This window comes from Sceloporus occidentalis, unplaced genomic scaffold (genome assembly GCF_023333645.1).
Source record: "Sceloporus occidentalis isolate IW3139 unplaced genomic scaffold, rSceOcc1.0.p SCAF_4, whole genome shotgun sequence".
In the NCBI taxonomy this organism is placed as follows: Eukaryota; Metazoa; Chordata; class Lepidosauria; order Squamata; family Phrynosomatidae; genus Sceloporus; species Sceloporus occidentalis.
In genome coordinates, this window is record NW_028316984.1 from 22346264 (window position 1) to 22362911 (window position 16648).

At 40.7% G+C, this 16648-nt stretch overlaps 1 protein-coding gene across 1 annotated transcript in view; it reads right to left on the bottom strand.

Moving 5' to 3' along the window:
* Window positions 1-3074: 3074 nt before the first annotated feature.
* Window positions 3075-16648, bottom strand: part of LOC149313611 (aldehyde oxidase 4-like) — a 73132-nt gene continuing 59558 nt past the window's right edge. The window contains exons 24-33 of the mRNA XM_089523237.1: window positions 14488-14715; window positions 14076-14171; window positions 13726-13854; window positions 12717-12791; window positions 10110-10162; window positions 9418-9532; window positions 8998-9063; window positions 6782-6970; window positions 5291-5458; window positions 3075-3385 (exon numbers count right to left, since the gene is read on the bottom strand). Of these exons, the coding sequence (XP_089379363.1) occupies window positions 3332-3385; window positions 5291-5458; window positions 6782-6970; window positions 8998-9063; window positions 9418-9532; window positions 10110-10162; window positions 12717-12791; window positions 13726-13854; window positions 14076-14171; window positions 14488-14715 (1173 nt within the window). The 3' untranslated portion in view covers window positions 3075-3331. The remainder of the gene's footprint in view (window positions 3386-5290; window positions 5459-6781; window positions 6971-8997; window positions 9064-9417; window positions 9533-10109; window positions 10163-12716; window positions 12792-13725; window positions 13855-14075; window positions 14172-14487; window positions 14716-16648) is intronic.

Here is a 16648-nt window from a genome sequence, read left to right on the forward strand (position 1 = left end):
ATAGCTCCCCAGGACATCTAGCATGATTCTTCCGTAGCCCTACCTGGAAGTCCCCCGTCTTCCCTTTTGGTTGTAAGCCAAGGCAAAAAGGGGAACATGAGGGAGAGGAATGAGAAACTGGGGCATTTGAAAAACAACAGAAAAAGTAAAACAGAGCATTAATTGGGATTCCTTGCCAAATCAGGATGGGGGAGGGTATGTGTATGTGTTTTGTTACTACATAAAGGCATTCCTTGATGGAGTGTAGGCATCATCACTATAGTACAGCTTGGAGAAAGAGTGGACTGTAGACTTCACTCAGGTCCCAAGGCTTTTTTTCTTTGGAGACCCCAGGGCTCCCAGCCCCTAAGGATGATTCTATTCAGTCCGCTTGTTCAGGTATTGATGGGCAGCTTCAAGCCCCCTGCATCCCTTCCTTTGCAATTGATTTTCCTTACATTGGACTTGACAAGCCTCCACAAAAGACTGGCCTGACCTCAGTAATTTAGAAGTCATGGCCAGCCACCATACTAAAACCCAGGTCCAGCTCTAGGTTTCTGGAGAACCTGAAAAAACAGCCATTTGGTTTGATGATCTTGGTTGGATAACATCACTGCCTGCTGCAGAGCACCAGTGGATAGCTGTAGTGGCCAGCAGGTGCAGCCATTTAAATCTGCCTTAATGTGGTGGAGTGATGTCAAGGGCATTGTGGGAAACCAGAATAACAATAGCAAGCACATTTCTATACTGCTCACTGATGTACTAAGCAGTTTACAAAGTGTGAGCTTATTGCCCCCAACAAGCTGGGTACTCATTTTAGTGACCTAAAGAAGGATGCCAGGCTGTCGACCCAGAGCCCCTGGCTGGTACTGAACTCACAACCTTGTGGTTTGTGAGTGAGTGACTGCAGGCATTTACCCACTTTTGTTTCCAATGGCAGTGCGCATGCATGCGCGCCACCATTGGGGCCAACTTCCGGGTTTGTCATGAGCATAGGCTAAAATCTACACATGGCAAATCCGTGTATAAGGAGGGCCAACTGTATATGGGGCAATATGGTCATACTGTTTATAAAGCTCCTAAAAGAAGTGCCCACACCTCTTCGTAGCCAGTGATTTTTAAACAGGTACTGAGACAAGGGCAGAGAGGGTGCGAGAGAGAGTGAATGCTTGCCTCCGTCCTGTGCATGCTTTCTCTTCTCTCATAGCCAGAGATCCTTAAACAGCTACTGAGGCAGGGACAGAGAGTACCCTCGACTTATCTACAGGTCATATCAAAATCCGAAAGGTTGGTCCCAAAACTTGCCCTCAACTCATACATGAGGTCGACTTATAGTCGAGTAAATATGGTATATCTTTTACACAACAATCAGTTTACAGCACTTTATGTATCTGTTGATATTACACAGACATATATTTGCTGAATTTCACCATTGATTATTACACTTTTTCTCTCTTGTATGACTCCTATTCCTATATCCAGTATACAGCTGTTCAAGTTCACAGGTTAGCATCAATATAACCTTAATACATACTAAGAGATGTATGTTTCATTAGAAGGTAGGTGCACACTGAGCATTCTGAATTGTTTTCATATTACAGTCGCCCCTCCGTTTTCATGGATTTAAAATCGGCACTCCTAGCATATCCATGGGGGGCAAATGGAGGGGGACTAAATGGGGTGCATGTCCATCAACATTCAAGACAAGGGTTTGAATATTGGCAAGTTTCCATTTTTGCGGGGTCTGTGTGTCTGGAAAGGATCCCCTGTGAAAATGGAGGACCAACTGTTCTTTCAGATCACAAAGATAGGGATCTCTTGCATTTATAGCCAGACTCTTCTTTCTCATCTAGATCTACTCTATCCAAGTCCTTTTTCAATGATCTTCTCTCTCTTTGCATTTAGAGAGAGGCAATGCCAAGAAGAACAAAAAAGAGAGTACATGCACAGTTCATGCCTACCACCTGCAGGAGAGGACTGACGAACGACAGTGGTTCCCAAACTCTGGCCATCCAGGGGTTTCAGACTTCAGCTCCCAGAATCTCTGGCCATTAGCTAAGAGGGCTGAGGCTTCTGTGAGTTGAAGTCCAAAAACCTGGAGGAGCGAAGTTTGGGAACCACTGGTCTACATGTAAGTGTACTATATGAATTGGTGCACATTTTTGCACATTTGCTTTGATGACTAATTGTCTTCACACATGTTCAGTCTCCCTCTTCTGTACATGTGCAGCCATCCGGATGCATGCAAAGCAGACAAATGGCCACACGTACAATAATGCAAATTGCTGCGGATTTCAGTGGATACTGTGGTAAACACTGCAAAGCATTTTTTCCACTGAGTTTAAGGAGGTTTTTTGGGGGGGAGGGGGGCTACAAAAGGTCTGAACTTCTGTGAATCATGTGTGGCTGAATCGCTTTCTATTTCTATGAACATAGTCATAGAACATAATTAGAAATTATATATGTAGCATTTGTTATGGTACCTTTGACTTAGGTCCAAAACACACTGTAGAAATAATCCAGTTTGAGACTGCTCTAACTGCCCTTGTTCAGTGCTAGGGAATTCTGGGAATTGTAGTTTATTGCGTCACCAGAGTTTTCTGGCAGACAAGGCTAAATGTCTCACAAAACCAGTTCCCAGAATTCCCTAGAATTGAGCCAGGGCCATTAAAGTGGTATCAAACTGGATTATTTATGCAGTGTGTTTTGAACCTTATTCTCTTTTTCACCAACTGTTCACCAACTGTTTTAAGAAAATAATGAAATATAATTTATTTATTTTTTAAAAATGGATTTAATTTTTAAAATATCTGATATTTTGATAATTAATTTTTATTAGCCACACAGAGTTCTGTATGTGATTAGACTATGATGATGATGATGATGATGATGATGATGATGATGATTACAGGATGAGTCTCCCTTATTCAAAATGCTTGGGACCAGAACTGTTGCGGATTTTGGATTTTTTCTGGATTTTGGAGTATTTGCATATACATAATGAGATACCTTGGAGATAAGACCAAAGTCTAAACATGAAATTCATTTATGTTTCATATACACCTTGTACAATATACCCTGAAGGTAATTTTATACACAGTATTTTAAATAATTTTGTGCATGAAACAAAGTACTGAACCATCAGAAAGCCAAAGTTTCATGATCTCAGTCACCTATGTGGACAATTTTGGATCTTGGAATATTTCAGATTTTGGAATTCTGGATCAGGGAGACTCAGCCTGTATTTGGAACCACAGATCAACAGCTTAGTAAGGATGCAATCCTATATGCAGCTGTTTGGCAGTAAGCCATGGGAGTAGCCAGCAGCTTTATGAGAGAGAAAAGGAGAACATTAGTTCACATGGATAGCCCATGGTTTGTAGGTCCCAGGGATGTCCCTTGGAATCTAAAGAGGGAAGAAAGAGAGAAATTGTTTTAAACTGTGAATAAGGCATAAATATATCTGAAGCTAAACATTCAACACTGTTATGTCACGTGTACTTGTAGCATACATCTGTGGTTGTTAGGAGGCATCAGAAAGCATGCACATGGAATGTGGAAGAAATAGCCTGGGCAGGGTGTTTGCAATTTAATTTGGAATATTTCTAAGAGCAACTCTTGAACTTGTTTTTTGATTGTGTCTCGGTTGTTGTTAATCTCTCCTCTCCATCTCCAAAGCCCTGGAATGTTTACATATGCACATAGTTTCACATGGTTGAAGTGAAAATTTGGTAAAATGTGATGTTTTAAAGAATTTGTGTGTTGTTTTTTTTAATTAAAATTTTAATTAAAAATAAATATTGAAATTTGAAAATTATTTTTTTTAAAAAAACTGGGACCTCTCTTTTCTCATCCCACTGAGAAATCCCCACATACGCCATCTCTTCAGCATTTTAAAGTGATACAGACAAATGCCACAATGCAGATGTTAGAGGAGCAGTGGTGTCAGCCCCTCTTAGGGTGTCACCTGGTGCAGTCCACACCTCCTGCACCTCCTAGTGATGCCACTGCTGTACATATGTTTCAAACACTGCTTCTGCTCCAGCCATGGCGAGGTCTTAGCAACTGAAATAGTAAAATCTTGGGAAGCTGGATCTGACTCCCGAGCAAAGCTATGGACTGTAGAAGAATGTGAGAAGGATGAAGGCAATTCTTGCAATTTAGTTCAGAAAAGATTTTTGTAAATTAGACATATAAGGATATATAAAAGTACATGGTGTGGAAAAAGTTCATAGAGAGACATTTCTCTCAATCTCTCATAGTACAAAAATCCTCTGGAATCATCCAGTGAAACTGAATAGTGAGAGATGCAGTTTGTTAAACAGAAAGCACTTCTTCACACAGTGGGCAATGAAACAATGGAATTTACTTCTACAAGACGTGATGATGACCACCAACTTTGATGTCTATAAAAGGGAATCAGGCAATGTCAGGAAGAACAAGACTTGCAATGGCTACTAGTCATAATGGTTATAAACCATCTGAAGTATCAGAGGTAGTTATAGACAGTTGCTAGTATTGAGAGGACCTCCCCTAGCTATTTTGCTGGTCATAGTGGAAAACAGGAGGAGAAACTAGATGGGCTTTTGTTCTCATCCAGACAAGCTTTTCTTATATCCATGGTCACTAATAATGCTAACTGGGGGATTTGGGGAGTTATTGTTCAAGTGATAACTTTCCCAGGCCCTGTATTGTCTCAGCAGTCCTTACAAATTTCCACATTGTGCAGACATGATTCTGAGGCTTGGAGAGAGAATACATTTGAGCTAGGGACTTTCTCTTTTACAGCTAACACCCTGAACCAGTGGTTTTCAAACTCTAATTCTCCTGGTATTTTGGGCTACAACCCCCATAAGTCCCACACAGCTTGGTTAATGGCAGGGATTCTGGGGGTGGAAGTCCAAAACTAAAGCTTAAAGATTGAAACCACTCCAGTATACAACCTCACACATTCAATAACCCGTAATGCCTCACAAGCAAGTAAGGTTTTCACCTGTTATTGACTGCTTTAAGCAAGAAGTAGGACTGGAAAATTGACAAAGCTCTCTGGAACAATATAATTCTCTGCTTTCTTTGATACAGGTCAGTGCTTATTGAACTGCCACTCACTTTGGAGGAAGGGAACGGGGAAAATAATCTTTGTGATTTATTCCTCTTGCACTCTCCAAGCTGCTCTTGAGGGCCTGGAGACCCCCTCTTACTCCAGCAAGGAACATTTGGTGGATCCTGGCATCATCCATTAACAGAAGGAGTTTTTCCTTTCATGAAATGACTGGTCTGGATCCAAATGTATGCCTCCTGCCATATTTACCATCTCTGTAAAGTGATCAGCACAGGCCATGCGAATCCTCTCTATGTTCAGCGGGCTGTCCAAGGTGAAACTGGCACTTAGCCCTCGCTCCTTCCGGGCAGCAGCCACAGCATCCCTTATAGCAAAAAATACAGAGGATGCTAGGAACACCCCAGCTTCCCCCACACCCTGTAGGAAGAGATGAGACACTTAGGGGAAAAAGAGAAAGATGTACAGCTGTACTGTTCTGGCTGAGTGGTTACCTATATATGTACAACCACTTGAGTTTAGGCCCTCAGAGATTCTGAGCAGGGATTTGAAACCGGGCTTCCCCAAGTCCAACTCTCAGACCAGTGCACCAAACTGGCTCTGAGAGTAAACTCAATTAAAATCAGGGGAGCTTACTTCTAATCTGAGCATGAAAAGAAATATTTTTGGACCACAGCTCCTCCCACTAGCATGCCTAGTGGCTATACTAGCTGGGGAATGTTGGGAGTTGTTGATAAAAAGTAAATTTTCCAATGCCTCTTCTGAGTAGACACATATGATTGCATTGTTAGTTTTCCGAGCGTCTTAAGTTATGTGCTTTTCCCACCACATTATTTTCATTTGCAGCATACCAATCAAAGAAGTGGGATTTTACTTTGTGCAGCAATTTATCTCCAGTATGAAAGCATTCTTACTGAGCTTTTTGTATGAAATGCAGGTCAAAAGGAATTTTATAGACTCTATAATTGAAATTCAGAGGCATTTTTAGATAAAAACAGGTGGGGTAAATGGAGGGACCTTGAAGTTGCCAAATTCAGTTTAAAATCTATTTGGCCCTTAAGGCAGAATTTTCTCTATCACTTCAGCCTTCACCAATATGCTTCCCTCAAGGCAGTTTTGCTACAACTTCCACCAGTTCCATCCTGCGATTGATGATCAGTCATGCTGAGAGTTGTAGTCTAAAACATCTGGAGGGCCAGGTTTTGAAAAACTGCATTAGACATTTGCAAGGGAATCAATAGTCACTTTGTGTTAACTGGGTGTGTATACTCCTGTTTCAGAAACAGGTCTGACAGAGGATCTAATCCCAGGCCAACTTCTCTTTATAAGTTCTTAAATAAATAAATGAAACAAAGCATTCTATGCAATCCTATTAAATATGAATAATGCTTGTGCAATAATAGAGTTTGCTAGATTGCAGACAGCATGTCCAGGCAAGGAAAACATCCACTTGAGATCTTTAGAAATTAATGGAACATGGAAAATGAAAAGAGGAACTACAGTTTATCCATTGCTGTCTTTATAGAGTGGCCTTAAGGAGTTTCCACTATTTGTTTCAAGACACAGTTCTGATTTTATTAGAATTTCAAACTTTAATTTAAATGAGAAATGTTTCTAACTTCAAAACTCTGCTTCATCACAAGTGCTTTAGAAGTGCCCTGTGTAAATTCTCTGTAACGGTAATATATTGAATGGAAGGAATATTCAAGAATGTTGCATTATCCATAGAATCCATTTCTTTACCTTGGAGGAGTAGATTGCAATTGGGTTTCTGGAGTTTGGCAGCAAGTAGACTCTAAACTGTTCTGGAACGTCGCAGACAGCGGGAATTTTATATGTGTCTGGACCCAATGTGTACTGTTGTCCTTCGGGAGAAAACTTTATTTCTTCCATTGTATAAAGTCCAAGTCCCTGAATAAAGCCACCTTCAATCTGAGGGAATAAAATATATCTAAGTCCTCTGTCTCATATATTTCTGCTAGCAACTAAAGCCTTTATAGTTACAACTTAGGCTGCTGCCCCATATATATTTGAGAGTATGTTTCATTGATCATGTCTAACTTGTGGTAAGCCAGGGCTCTAGAAGAATCATGGCTTAGCATGGATGAGCCAGTGCACTGGCTCCTATTTTCTGGTTTCTCCCATTTGCACTTAAGTGGTTAAAAACTGGATTTTGATCTATGGCTTGCAGCTTCTGATATCAAAATGCAACAGTGGCTGATGGCTGACTCTTAGTTCTTTATCTATCTTGTCTGAAGAGAAAAATGCCAGAGAAACAACTTCTGCAGTGTTTGCATGTAACAGGAAACAAACCATGGAGTAAAGGTATTTGACTTGTTTGGTCATTCCAACTGCAAGCAGGAATGATTGGGCAACAGATTTGCTCAGTCAGATGAATCCCATGTTGCCAGTATGTGCAAACCTGGCCACTGAGTTAATTGGCAGCATAAACATACATAGGTAGGCTTACCATACTTTCTTGAGACAAAAATGGGAAATTGGGATGGCAAAAACAGGACGGGGTTAAGTTGTATTCCATATTCATGAAAAAGTAAGATAACAAAAGTTTGATTACATAAACAAATTGAGCTAACAATTTTTCTTCAGTAACAGAACTCATACAAAAACTTAGCTAGATGCAGAGGGATATTGTATTTCACTACAATTGTCCCATGAATATTTCTCTATGAAGTAATCTTATGCAGAAAATTTTGATCTTTGAACTCCTTATCATACAACTTCTCACACTCCACGACACAATATATATTTTTGACAACAACAATTTCAAACATTTTCAAACCATTTTTGCAACTTAACATGGCATTTTTCTTGAAAACAGGACAAAGTAGACATCTATATCAAAATGACAGGATGTTCTGGAAATATAAAAAAAAGACACAGTCCCATTTAAAATGGTATGTATGGCGGGTTACAGACCGCCCATTTGGGGCGGTCTGCACCTGCCCCTTCCCCGCAGCCTGAAAAGGGGTGTCCCTGGGGCTTCGAGCTCCAAGGACACCCCGCGGCAGCGGGAAGGAGGAGAAACTTTGGTCCGCTGGGCGCAGCCGTCTGAAGGCTGCGCCCAGGGGACCAAACCAGGAAGGAGCTCCGTTTCGGAGCTCCTTCCTGCTCCGTGCTCAGGGCGCACTATGCGCCCTGGCGCGGAGTGAGGACGTCACGTCCGCGCCGCCCCCTATAGAGGCGGCGCGGCCATGACGTCCTCATGGCGGCCCCCATGTAGATGGGCCGCCGCCATTTTGTACGGACTCAGTCCGTACTAGGGTTAGGAGGGTGCGGAAGCACCGCACCTTCCTAACCCTAGTATGGACTGACTCCGTACTTTAGTGCCCGTCTGTAATGGGCCTATGTCAGCCTATACACAGAGTTGTATTATGAAACTTATCCTATTTCTGCCACTGTATAGTGTTAAGCTTGGTTTTGTAATGAAATACTGTCTTTTAATTTGCATTTTATACTTTACTTTATAAACCTGGCTTTGAAATTACTGCCTCTTTAGCTGTTATTCATAGTCTACTTTTAACTTGTGAGAATCCATTGCCACTGAAGGCAGGGCAGATGTGATAAAATATTGACATTAGAAGACCCCCCTCACATCATCCCTGCTTTGAATCCCCTTCTTAGCCATTCTAACAAGGCCTAGGATATGTTAAACAAATAATATTTCACTGCAGTTTACTGTTTAATTGTCCAAATCCTGTTACTAAATCTACTTGCTTCTGAAACACTATTTGTTCCTGAAAAGTCCAAAAGCCAGCCAAACATCCTACCTCATACATAAAATGGAGTTAAGAAATTCCACTTTGGGACCAGATTAAGCCATTTGGGAGTAAGTAGTGAATAAGATGCAAGTGGGGCTTACCTCTTTGATCTTTCAAGTAGACTCTGAGCCATGTGCTTGAATGAGTACAATGCGTATGTCCAAAACTCATGGTACATACCTGGCCTATATCAATAGCTGGATTGATGCTGAAACTGGCATCCATGACAATGTCTGTGCGGATGTTCTGTTGCAGAAATAGACTGTCATCAGCACATTTATATTATCATCAGTTAAGTAAAACAATACTGTTGTTTATTTATTTGTTGCATTTGTATCTTGCCTTTTCTTCACTGAACCAGATCCCTCCGCGTAAGGCGATTTTCGCCTATGCTCAAGCCCCATTGGAAACAATTGAATGGGACGCGCTGCCCCTTCCGCCCCGCGTGCGCCCCGCGGCTTGAGTGCATATGCTCAAGCCGCGTAAAGCGCGCCCGCGTATGACGCGGGTGCGCTGAACTCTGAATAAAAGAGTAATTCACACACAGAGAGCAAGATCAAGTAGCCTATGAATGGAGAGATGGAAGGGTTCCCATTTTACCTTATGGTCACCTGTCAGACAGTCAATCTCAACCTCAGAACAAGCAGCACCAAAAACAAAGTATGGATATGGATGGCCTTCTCCTTTCTCCCAGTCCATGTTGGTGGGATAGCCTCTGCAGAGAGAAAAAAAAGGAAGAGCAATCAGATATTGGAGTTCCACTTTGCCATAATGTTCCCAGAAATAATCTAAACAGTCTACATTACTTCTCAAAGGATAATGGGGACCATCTAGTGACTCAACACATGGTTTCCTGTCCCATACCATTACATGGTTCATTACAGATGTGAATTTTGACTTATTCCATCTGCCCATGGAAGAACAGATACTTTTTCCACCTGGTGGGTGAGATTCTGCATATTATGCTCATTTTTTTTACTTCTGTTTGTATTTTAGGACCTTTTGCTGAAAATATTTTGTGCAAATAAGTTTTTGTCCACAGTCAAAATTTTTGCAAACTCCCAAAATACATGCTTGCAAGCATGCATACCTAAAAAATCAATTTACTGTTTTTCTGGTCAAGAACAAGAATATTTGGGAGTATTATTTACAACCTTACTAATATAATAATAATGTGGCATCAAAAGTGCAGCATCCAAGACTTGCCATTTCTTTTAAATCACAAAATCCCAGTCCACCATTTGTGATACCCCCAAAGCCAACAGTGTGGCAAATAAGAATAAATTCCTTACTTGAAGTAGCCAGTAGCTGTGAGACTGATGCTTTCTTCATAAGCTTCCTTAATCTACAAGAGGTACATTGTTTCAATGACATTTCTAGCATGTTTAAAACTGTAGCCATAAATTTTTACATAAACTAAAAAAAATAAAAATGGGTAGCTTTAAAGTTAAGCCTTCTATCTCTGCATGACCTAAATAGGTTATCATTCATCTCCAGACACACATTGATGAACAGTAGCTTCTTTTCCTCTCTATTTGGACCAATAAATGAAAGCACCTCCCAGATAAAGGTGAGCATCTCTTCTCACTATGCTGACAGCTAGAAAGCATTTAGGTGGCCCATGTGGTCCTACAGCCTGTCTCCATTTAAAATCTATTGGTGTTTCCAAATGAGCCTTTTACTTTGTAATTCTCTTGTCCCATGGAACAGTTCAGGAGCATTGTTTTGTATTTGTAAACTCCCTGTACTTTCTGGCAGCTTCTTCTGTCTTTTTTCTTGCATCAATAATCCATTAAGGAGGAAAATATGGAATAGCTACACAATGCCTTTTTGAAAATCTGGCTCTAAGAGTCCTTTATTCTAGAAACATTATGTCAGGTGCCTCAGAAACGAGACTTACAAAAGAAGCCTGTGTTTATCTTACAATGGCCAACCATTAAAAGAAAGATATACAAACCTATCATGACAAGTACAGCTATTTTTCACCACTTGGGGAGCATCTCTTCCAAAAATGTGCTGAGAGCATTCTCAAGAAGGGCCAGCTCCTAATGATGATAGTGAGTTAAGCCCATCAGGAGCAGGTTTTTGATAGCATGAAAAGGCAGGACAGTTGGCTCTTTGCACTTGCAGCTGTGACTTTTGCAGCTTTGATTATTCACAGATTTGATCAATATGTTCTCTCTAGGAATCTCTAAGTCCTCCAGCACAACTCTATTGTCATCTTTGCCTAAAATGCATGCTAGAGGACCTAGAGATTTCTATAGAGACCACTTGTCTAGGCATTTGTAGATCCTCCAGAGCTTTTGGAACATCTTGATCACAGGAGTGCCCTGGAGGACTTAGAGCTTCCTAGAGAGGTGTTTTCTCAGGTTAAAAAAAAGTGTTTTTCCACTTTCAAAGAGGTCCTATGCCGCTAACCCTAGTGAATGTGGAGGTCTACTCTCCATTCTTAATTGTTAATTTATTACCATTGTGTTTTTACTGCCAGGCAGGCAATACATGCAACATGGCAATATTTGTTGCTGCTAATTCTCACCCACCCCTTTCTAAAAAAATCCAAATTATATTTTTCCAGTCATACATACAATGTTTCAAGTTATTTCTCTTCCTTTACTTCAGCATTTTAAAGTATTTTATTTCTACCTAATTGAGTCAGTTAGAGGGTACACAATATAGGATAGTACATGTGAGGCAACTATATGAAGTCCACCCAAAGTCTTGTGGGAGGAGGGCCAATCATGAGAGTTCCAGGCTCCCACAAGATTACAGACCTTGTAAGAGCTCCCTCAGGAATTGAGGTGGCTTTTCTATAAGTCTGGTTCATCTGCTTCTGTTGCCTTGGCCTGTACAGCTGAGAGCATGGCATGGCTGCCCTCCCAACAGCATACCTTCCAACTGTCCCAAGAATTTTCAAAGTGCAAACTAGTTTGTACTCAATTAACTCAGCAGGAGAGGAGAGGAGAAGGAATTTTGCCCTTCCCAGTGGGCTCAGGCAAAAGCAAACTGTTGCAGCATCTCCTGGCTTGTCTATTCATCCTCATAATTGCATTTGCCATCTTGACCATGCTCTGATGTTGCTTGGCTACATGTGTCCCAGTTTCATCTATGATATGCTGTAGGATATGCAACAGACAGATCCTCATCAGCATATGGTATGTACATTTTGCTGTGTACAAAATGCTTGGGGGTTGTTCTGTTGTGAGTGCAGCTGGTGTGAGATCTTCCTGCTCTCAGTGGATTAAAAAAAATATGTGATTTTGGGCTGCTCTGCCCAAAAGACAAGAATATATGCAACATAGTTGGGTTCAGGCCTAGTAATTTGTATTGATCTCCCATTATTCTTGTTGGCTCTGATTACTGAAGCCTGCTGTTTTAGCCCTAGAGCATTAGAGGGATTTAAAAATAAAACACTTAAATTTGTCAGAAGTAGGGGCTGGATCTTGGAACAAGATGGTAGAAGAAGGAGGAATTATATGCTGCCAACATCGGTTTATTTTTCTCCTATTCAACCGCTCACCCCATCCCACTTCTGCAGTCCCTTTAATTCTGTCTCTCTCTCTCTCTTTATTAAAAAAAGCATATCCAGAAGGGGAAGTTGGAAGGAGTAACAAGTAGGGACATAAAACAGTGGGACAAACTGGCAGTTTGCTCACTACTAAAATTTATGTTATAAACCTAAAGTTAAATAGCACCAGACAGTGCCACACAGAGGGATAGGGAATTCCTGTTTATGTAAATTTAAGAGCTACTATCACTCTTTTGTTGCAAAGTTAGCTTTGCTGCCTGTGCTGATCTTGATACCCTGCGTAGACTAGAAGCAATGAGACAAGGATTTGGTTTTGAATAGATGACATCAATAGAATCATAATAGAGCTTTTAAAATACAGTATAGTGCTTACCCAGTTCTCCCATTTTCCATCTGGATTTTTTTTTATTATTGGCTCTAGGCGCTTCCGGAGTATTTGGCAAGCATTCTGTGGAAATAGGTGGCAAAGAAAAGAAGGTCCTATTACTAATCAATAAACAGTGGTGGAGCAATGCAAACCAGCTAGTGGGACCCCCTATTTAAAAAAAAAATGAAACAAAAGCATATGTTTTCAGCAGGAGCACATAAAGCTGCCCTATACCAATTCAGCCTATTTCTCCATCTGTTGAAACACTGTGTGTTCTCATTGGACTTGGCTTTCAAGGGTTTCTATCAAAAGGTCCCTCCTGTAAGTTTCTACCTGCTCCTTTCAACTGGAGATTTAAAGGACTGACATCTAAATTCTTCTGCATACAAAATATGACTTATTTCAATAAATGATGATCCTGAATCTTATATCTGGGAAGGTCTTAAATGAAAATAGGATTATCATCCATCCACCTGTCTGCCTTCATGGATAGATGGATGCATACACATGCTTACTTTTCCCTTAGTAGATAAGATCATGAGCATTTTTGCACATTTTTCAGTGCCAGGTTTTGTTTTCCTTTTTGCATTTTCAGGAAAGAGTTTTTGTGTGTATGAAATATTTGTGTAAAAACCCAAAGCAAACAAACACTGTTTTTTGCACAAAAAGATTTTGTGCAGAAGACAATGTATTTTGCCCCCAAGACATCTATGAACAAAGCTCTTCTGCAATTTTTCCACAAAAAGTCCTGTAATGCAAATAATTTTGCAGGATTTGAACGTGTTTTTCAACAGGGTGTTTCAAAGTGTTGAGCTATCCTTTTTAATCAAGGATGAGAAAATATGCAAGTATTTTTTACATATCCATTACCCCCTCACCAACCTGTTCAATGGATAGGGACAGAGTTCCTGACCTTAAAAGGTGTAATCACTCAGATCAATGTGATAAGCTAACCCACTTAAATCTCATCACATTTTAGTGGAAGCTGAAACAATAATCAAATAAACATTCAAACCTGGACTGCTTTCCCATTGAGTTCTGTGCTGACTGATGCTGCGGTGAAGACTGCATTGGGTATTGTAACTGTAGTTCTTTCATAATTGTGTATATACGACAAGGGGATCTTTAATTCGTGGCTGACAACCTTTTTTGTTTGGAAAACACAAATATCATTAATTCAACCAGGAGTTACAATAGAGCCACAAATAGAGGGAAAAGTTGTTATTACAGTTAAGAGACAAAGCCTAAAACACTAGACATAATCCATATCTTGTTGTGCAGGTGCAAATAGACACTTGTACTGATTAAACTGTACTTATTCTATAACTAAGCAAGTATGACCTTTTTGAGGGGGACTTAGGTTACCTGTAACATCTTGGTGTTAATTCCTTGTCCCAGTTCACAGCCACCATGAGACACCAGCACTGATCCATCTAGATAGATATTAACCAGAGCAAAGGCCTATAGAAAAACAGGAATTGTGAAAGCTTAGTCTTCATCAATTAAATTATATCTTAGTAGAATGTGATACAGAAATTCCTATGTGATGGTATCTATCCGCTTTTTAAAAATAATAAATGTAGGAAGAGGGGAAATATTTTGGATGGGGATCATGCAGTTAGAGGAGAGGAAGGAGTAACTTTTTCTGTCTGTACCATTTCTATGGGTGAAATCAACCCTCCCTCACATAGCAAATTGCTTTTTGCCTCCATCTGTTGCTCCTATTTTCAAGACTATTTTGCTTTACATTTTAGAAGTGCAGGTTTCAAAGGCTTGCCTGGTGGTAATATGTGGCATACACTCCAACAGAAAACAACATGGGAATGATTGCGATCCCTTTCTTCTTCCAATAGTTCTGTTTATTAAATTCTTCTGCTGCTTGTCGCCTGTTGTAATAATCCGATTTCTCCAGGCATTCTTCCCAACATGCAACCAGATTTTGGGGATCAACCTCTTCTTTGTAGGGAGTTTTAGTCACTTTTTTGTACATATTCATCTCTCTGACCTTCAGTGGAAACACATAACAGCCAGAAAAATCAGCAGTAGGGAACATGTTATAAACCATCCTGGGCATAAAATGCTGTTTGAAAACACTGAAATTCTGGACCATGCCAACAACTATCAGGTCAGAATGCACAGGGAAGCCATTGAAATCCATAAACACATGGACACTTTCAAAAGGAAAGAAGAAACTCTTAAAGTGAACAAAGGCCGCTTCGCCGTGGCCTGGAAAGGGGTGTCCTTGGGGCTTCAAGCCCCAAGGACACCCCGACAGCAGTGGAGAACTAGAGAAAGGGACCACTCGGCCCCTTTCTCCTTGTGTCTCTGGCGTGGCCGTGTAAAGGCTGCGCCAGTGACACAAAACCCAGAAGGAGCTCCAAAATGGAGCTCCTTCTGGTGCCACAGAAAGGGCGTCACAGGTGCCCTTCCGCAGCACCAGGATGTCATGTCTGTGCCGCTTCGTTTGGAGGCGGCACAGCTATGACTTCTTAATGGTGGCACCCATGTAGAATGGGCACCACCATTTTGTACGTACCCTGAAAGAGACGCCCCTGGGCAACCCTAGTACGTACGGAGTACGTACTAGGGTGCCCATCTGTAAAGGGCCAAAATTTGGTTACCAGTTCTGAAAAACAACAAAATCAAGACTCATCAAATGCAAATTAAAGCCACCCAGGGTGAGGGGGATTCCCAGCAGACAATGGGTCATTAGGTAAATGGACACTCTGTAGGCCTTGCCATTCAACAACAGAACAATACATAGATGAATATGCAAATCACCTCCTCTTAACCAACAGTATATATACCCCATTTTCTTCCATGCCAGCATTCTCTGAAGATGCCAGCCACAGATGCTGGCGAAACGTCAGGAATAAACTCTTCTAGAACACAGTTTATAGCCCGAAAAACCCACAAAAAATATAACATATTGTTTGTTGTTCCAAGCAGTTAATAAGCTATCTAAATCTTGATGTACATTGCTATATTACACACTAACTACCAGTATCTTTCCCTTTTTTGCCTGTTTATTATATGTTTGCTGTTGTTGTGTGCCTTCATGTTGCTTCCAGCTTACGGCAACCCTAAAATGAACTTATCACAGGCAAAATTCAAAGATACAGCCATGTTAGATTGTAGAATCAGTATGTAGAGAGGTCTTGTAGCACCTTTGAGACTAAGGAGTTTAGCGCACAGCAAAAAAAAGACCTGGCTCACCTTTGCCAGTTTGAATCCTAATTGAAGCTGCATCTGGATATTATCATTCTCAAAATGCAGCCTGGCTAACCCCTGGCTAGAAGCTGCACTCAGCCAGACTCTTTTCAAAACCGGGAAGCTCCCAGCCTTGCAAATTGAGTGGCTGAGCATGACTTTTAGCCAGAAGTTACCTGGGCTGCACCCGGCCAGTGGCATCAGCAGCATTTTTTTTAAATTTTTTTGAAAAACTTTATTAAATTCATTTGAAATACACCATTCATCAAACATCCACCACTATAAACCATACTATAACCCCTACCCACCCCTACCCACCCCAACCACCCAGCACCCCCCCCGAACAACTACCCATCCAAACCAAACAAACAACAATAGAATAAAAAATCAAAATAATAATAATAATAATAATAATAAAAATAAAAAACCACAACAACCATAATAACGACCAATCAAACCTGATACAATAGCTTCTAAGTTAGATTAGATACTCTATTACTTATCCCACTCATTACCTTCATTCTTCCCTAACTTCATTCACCCTGTTGACTTCCTTCCTCTATGTTTAGTGAGTTCCTTATGCATCTCTATTTCCCATCACATGCCATTTATAATAACACATGTTATATTGTATCTATATTAAGTTCTTCATTACGAAAACAACGCTTATTCAGCGTATGACTACCTCTCCTTATCAACAAATCAGTTCTTACGTTTCATACATACTT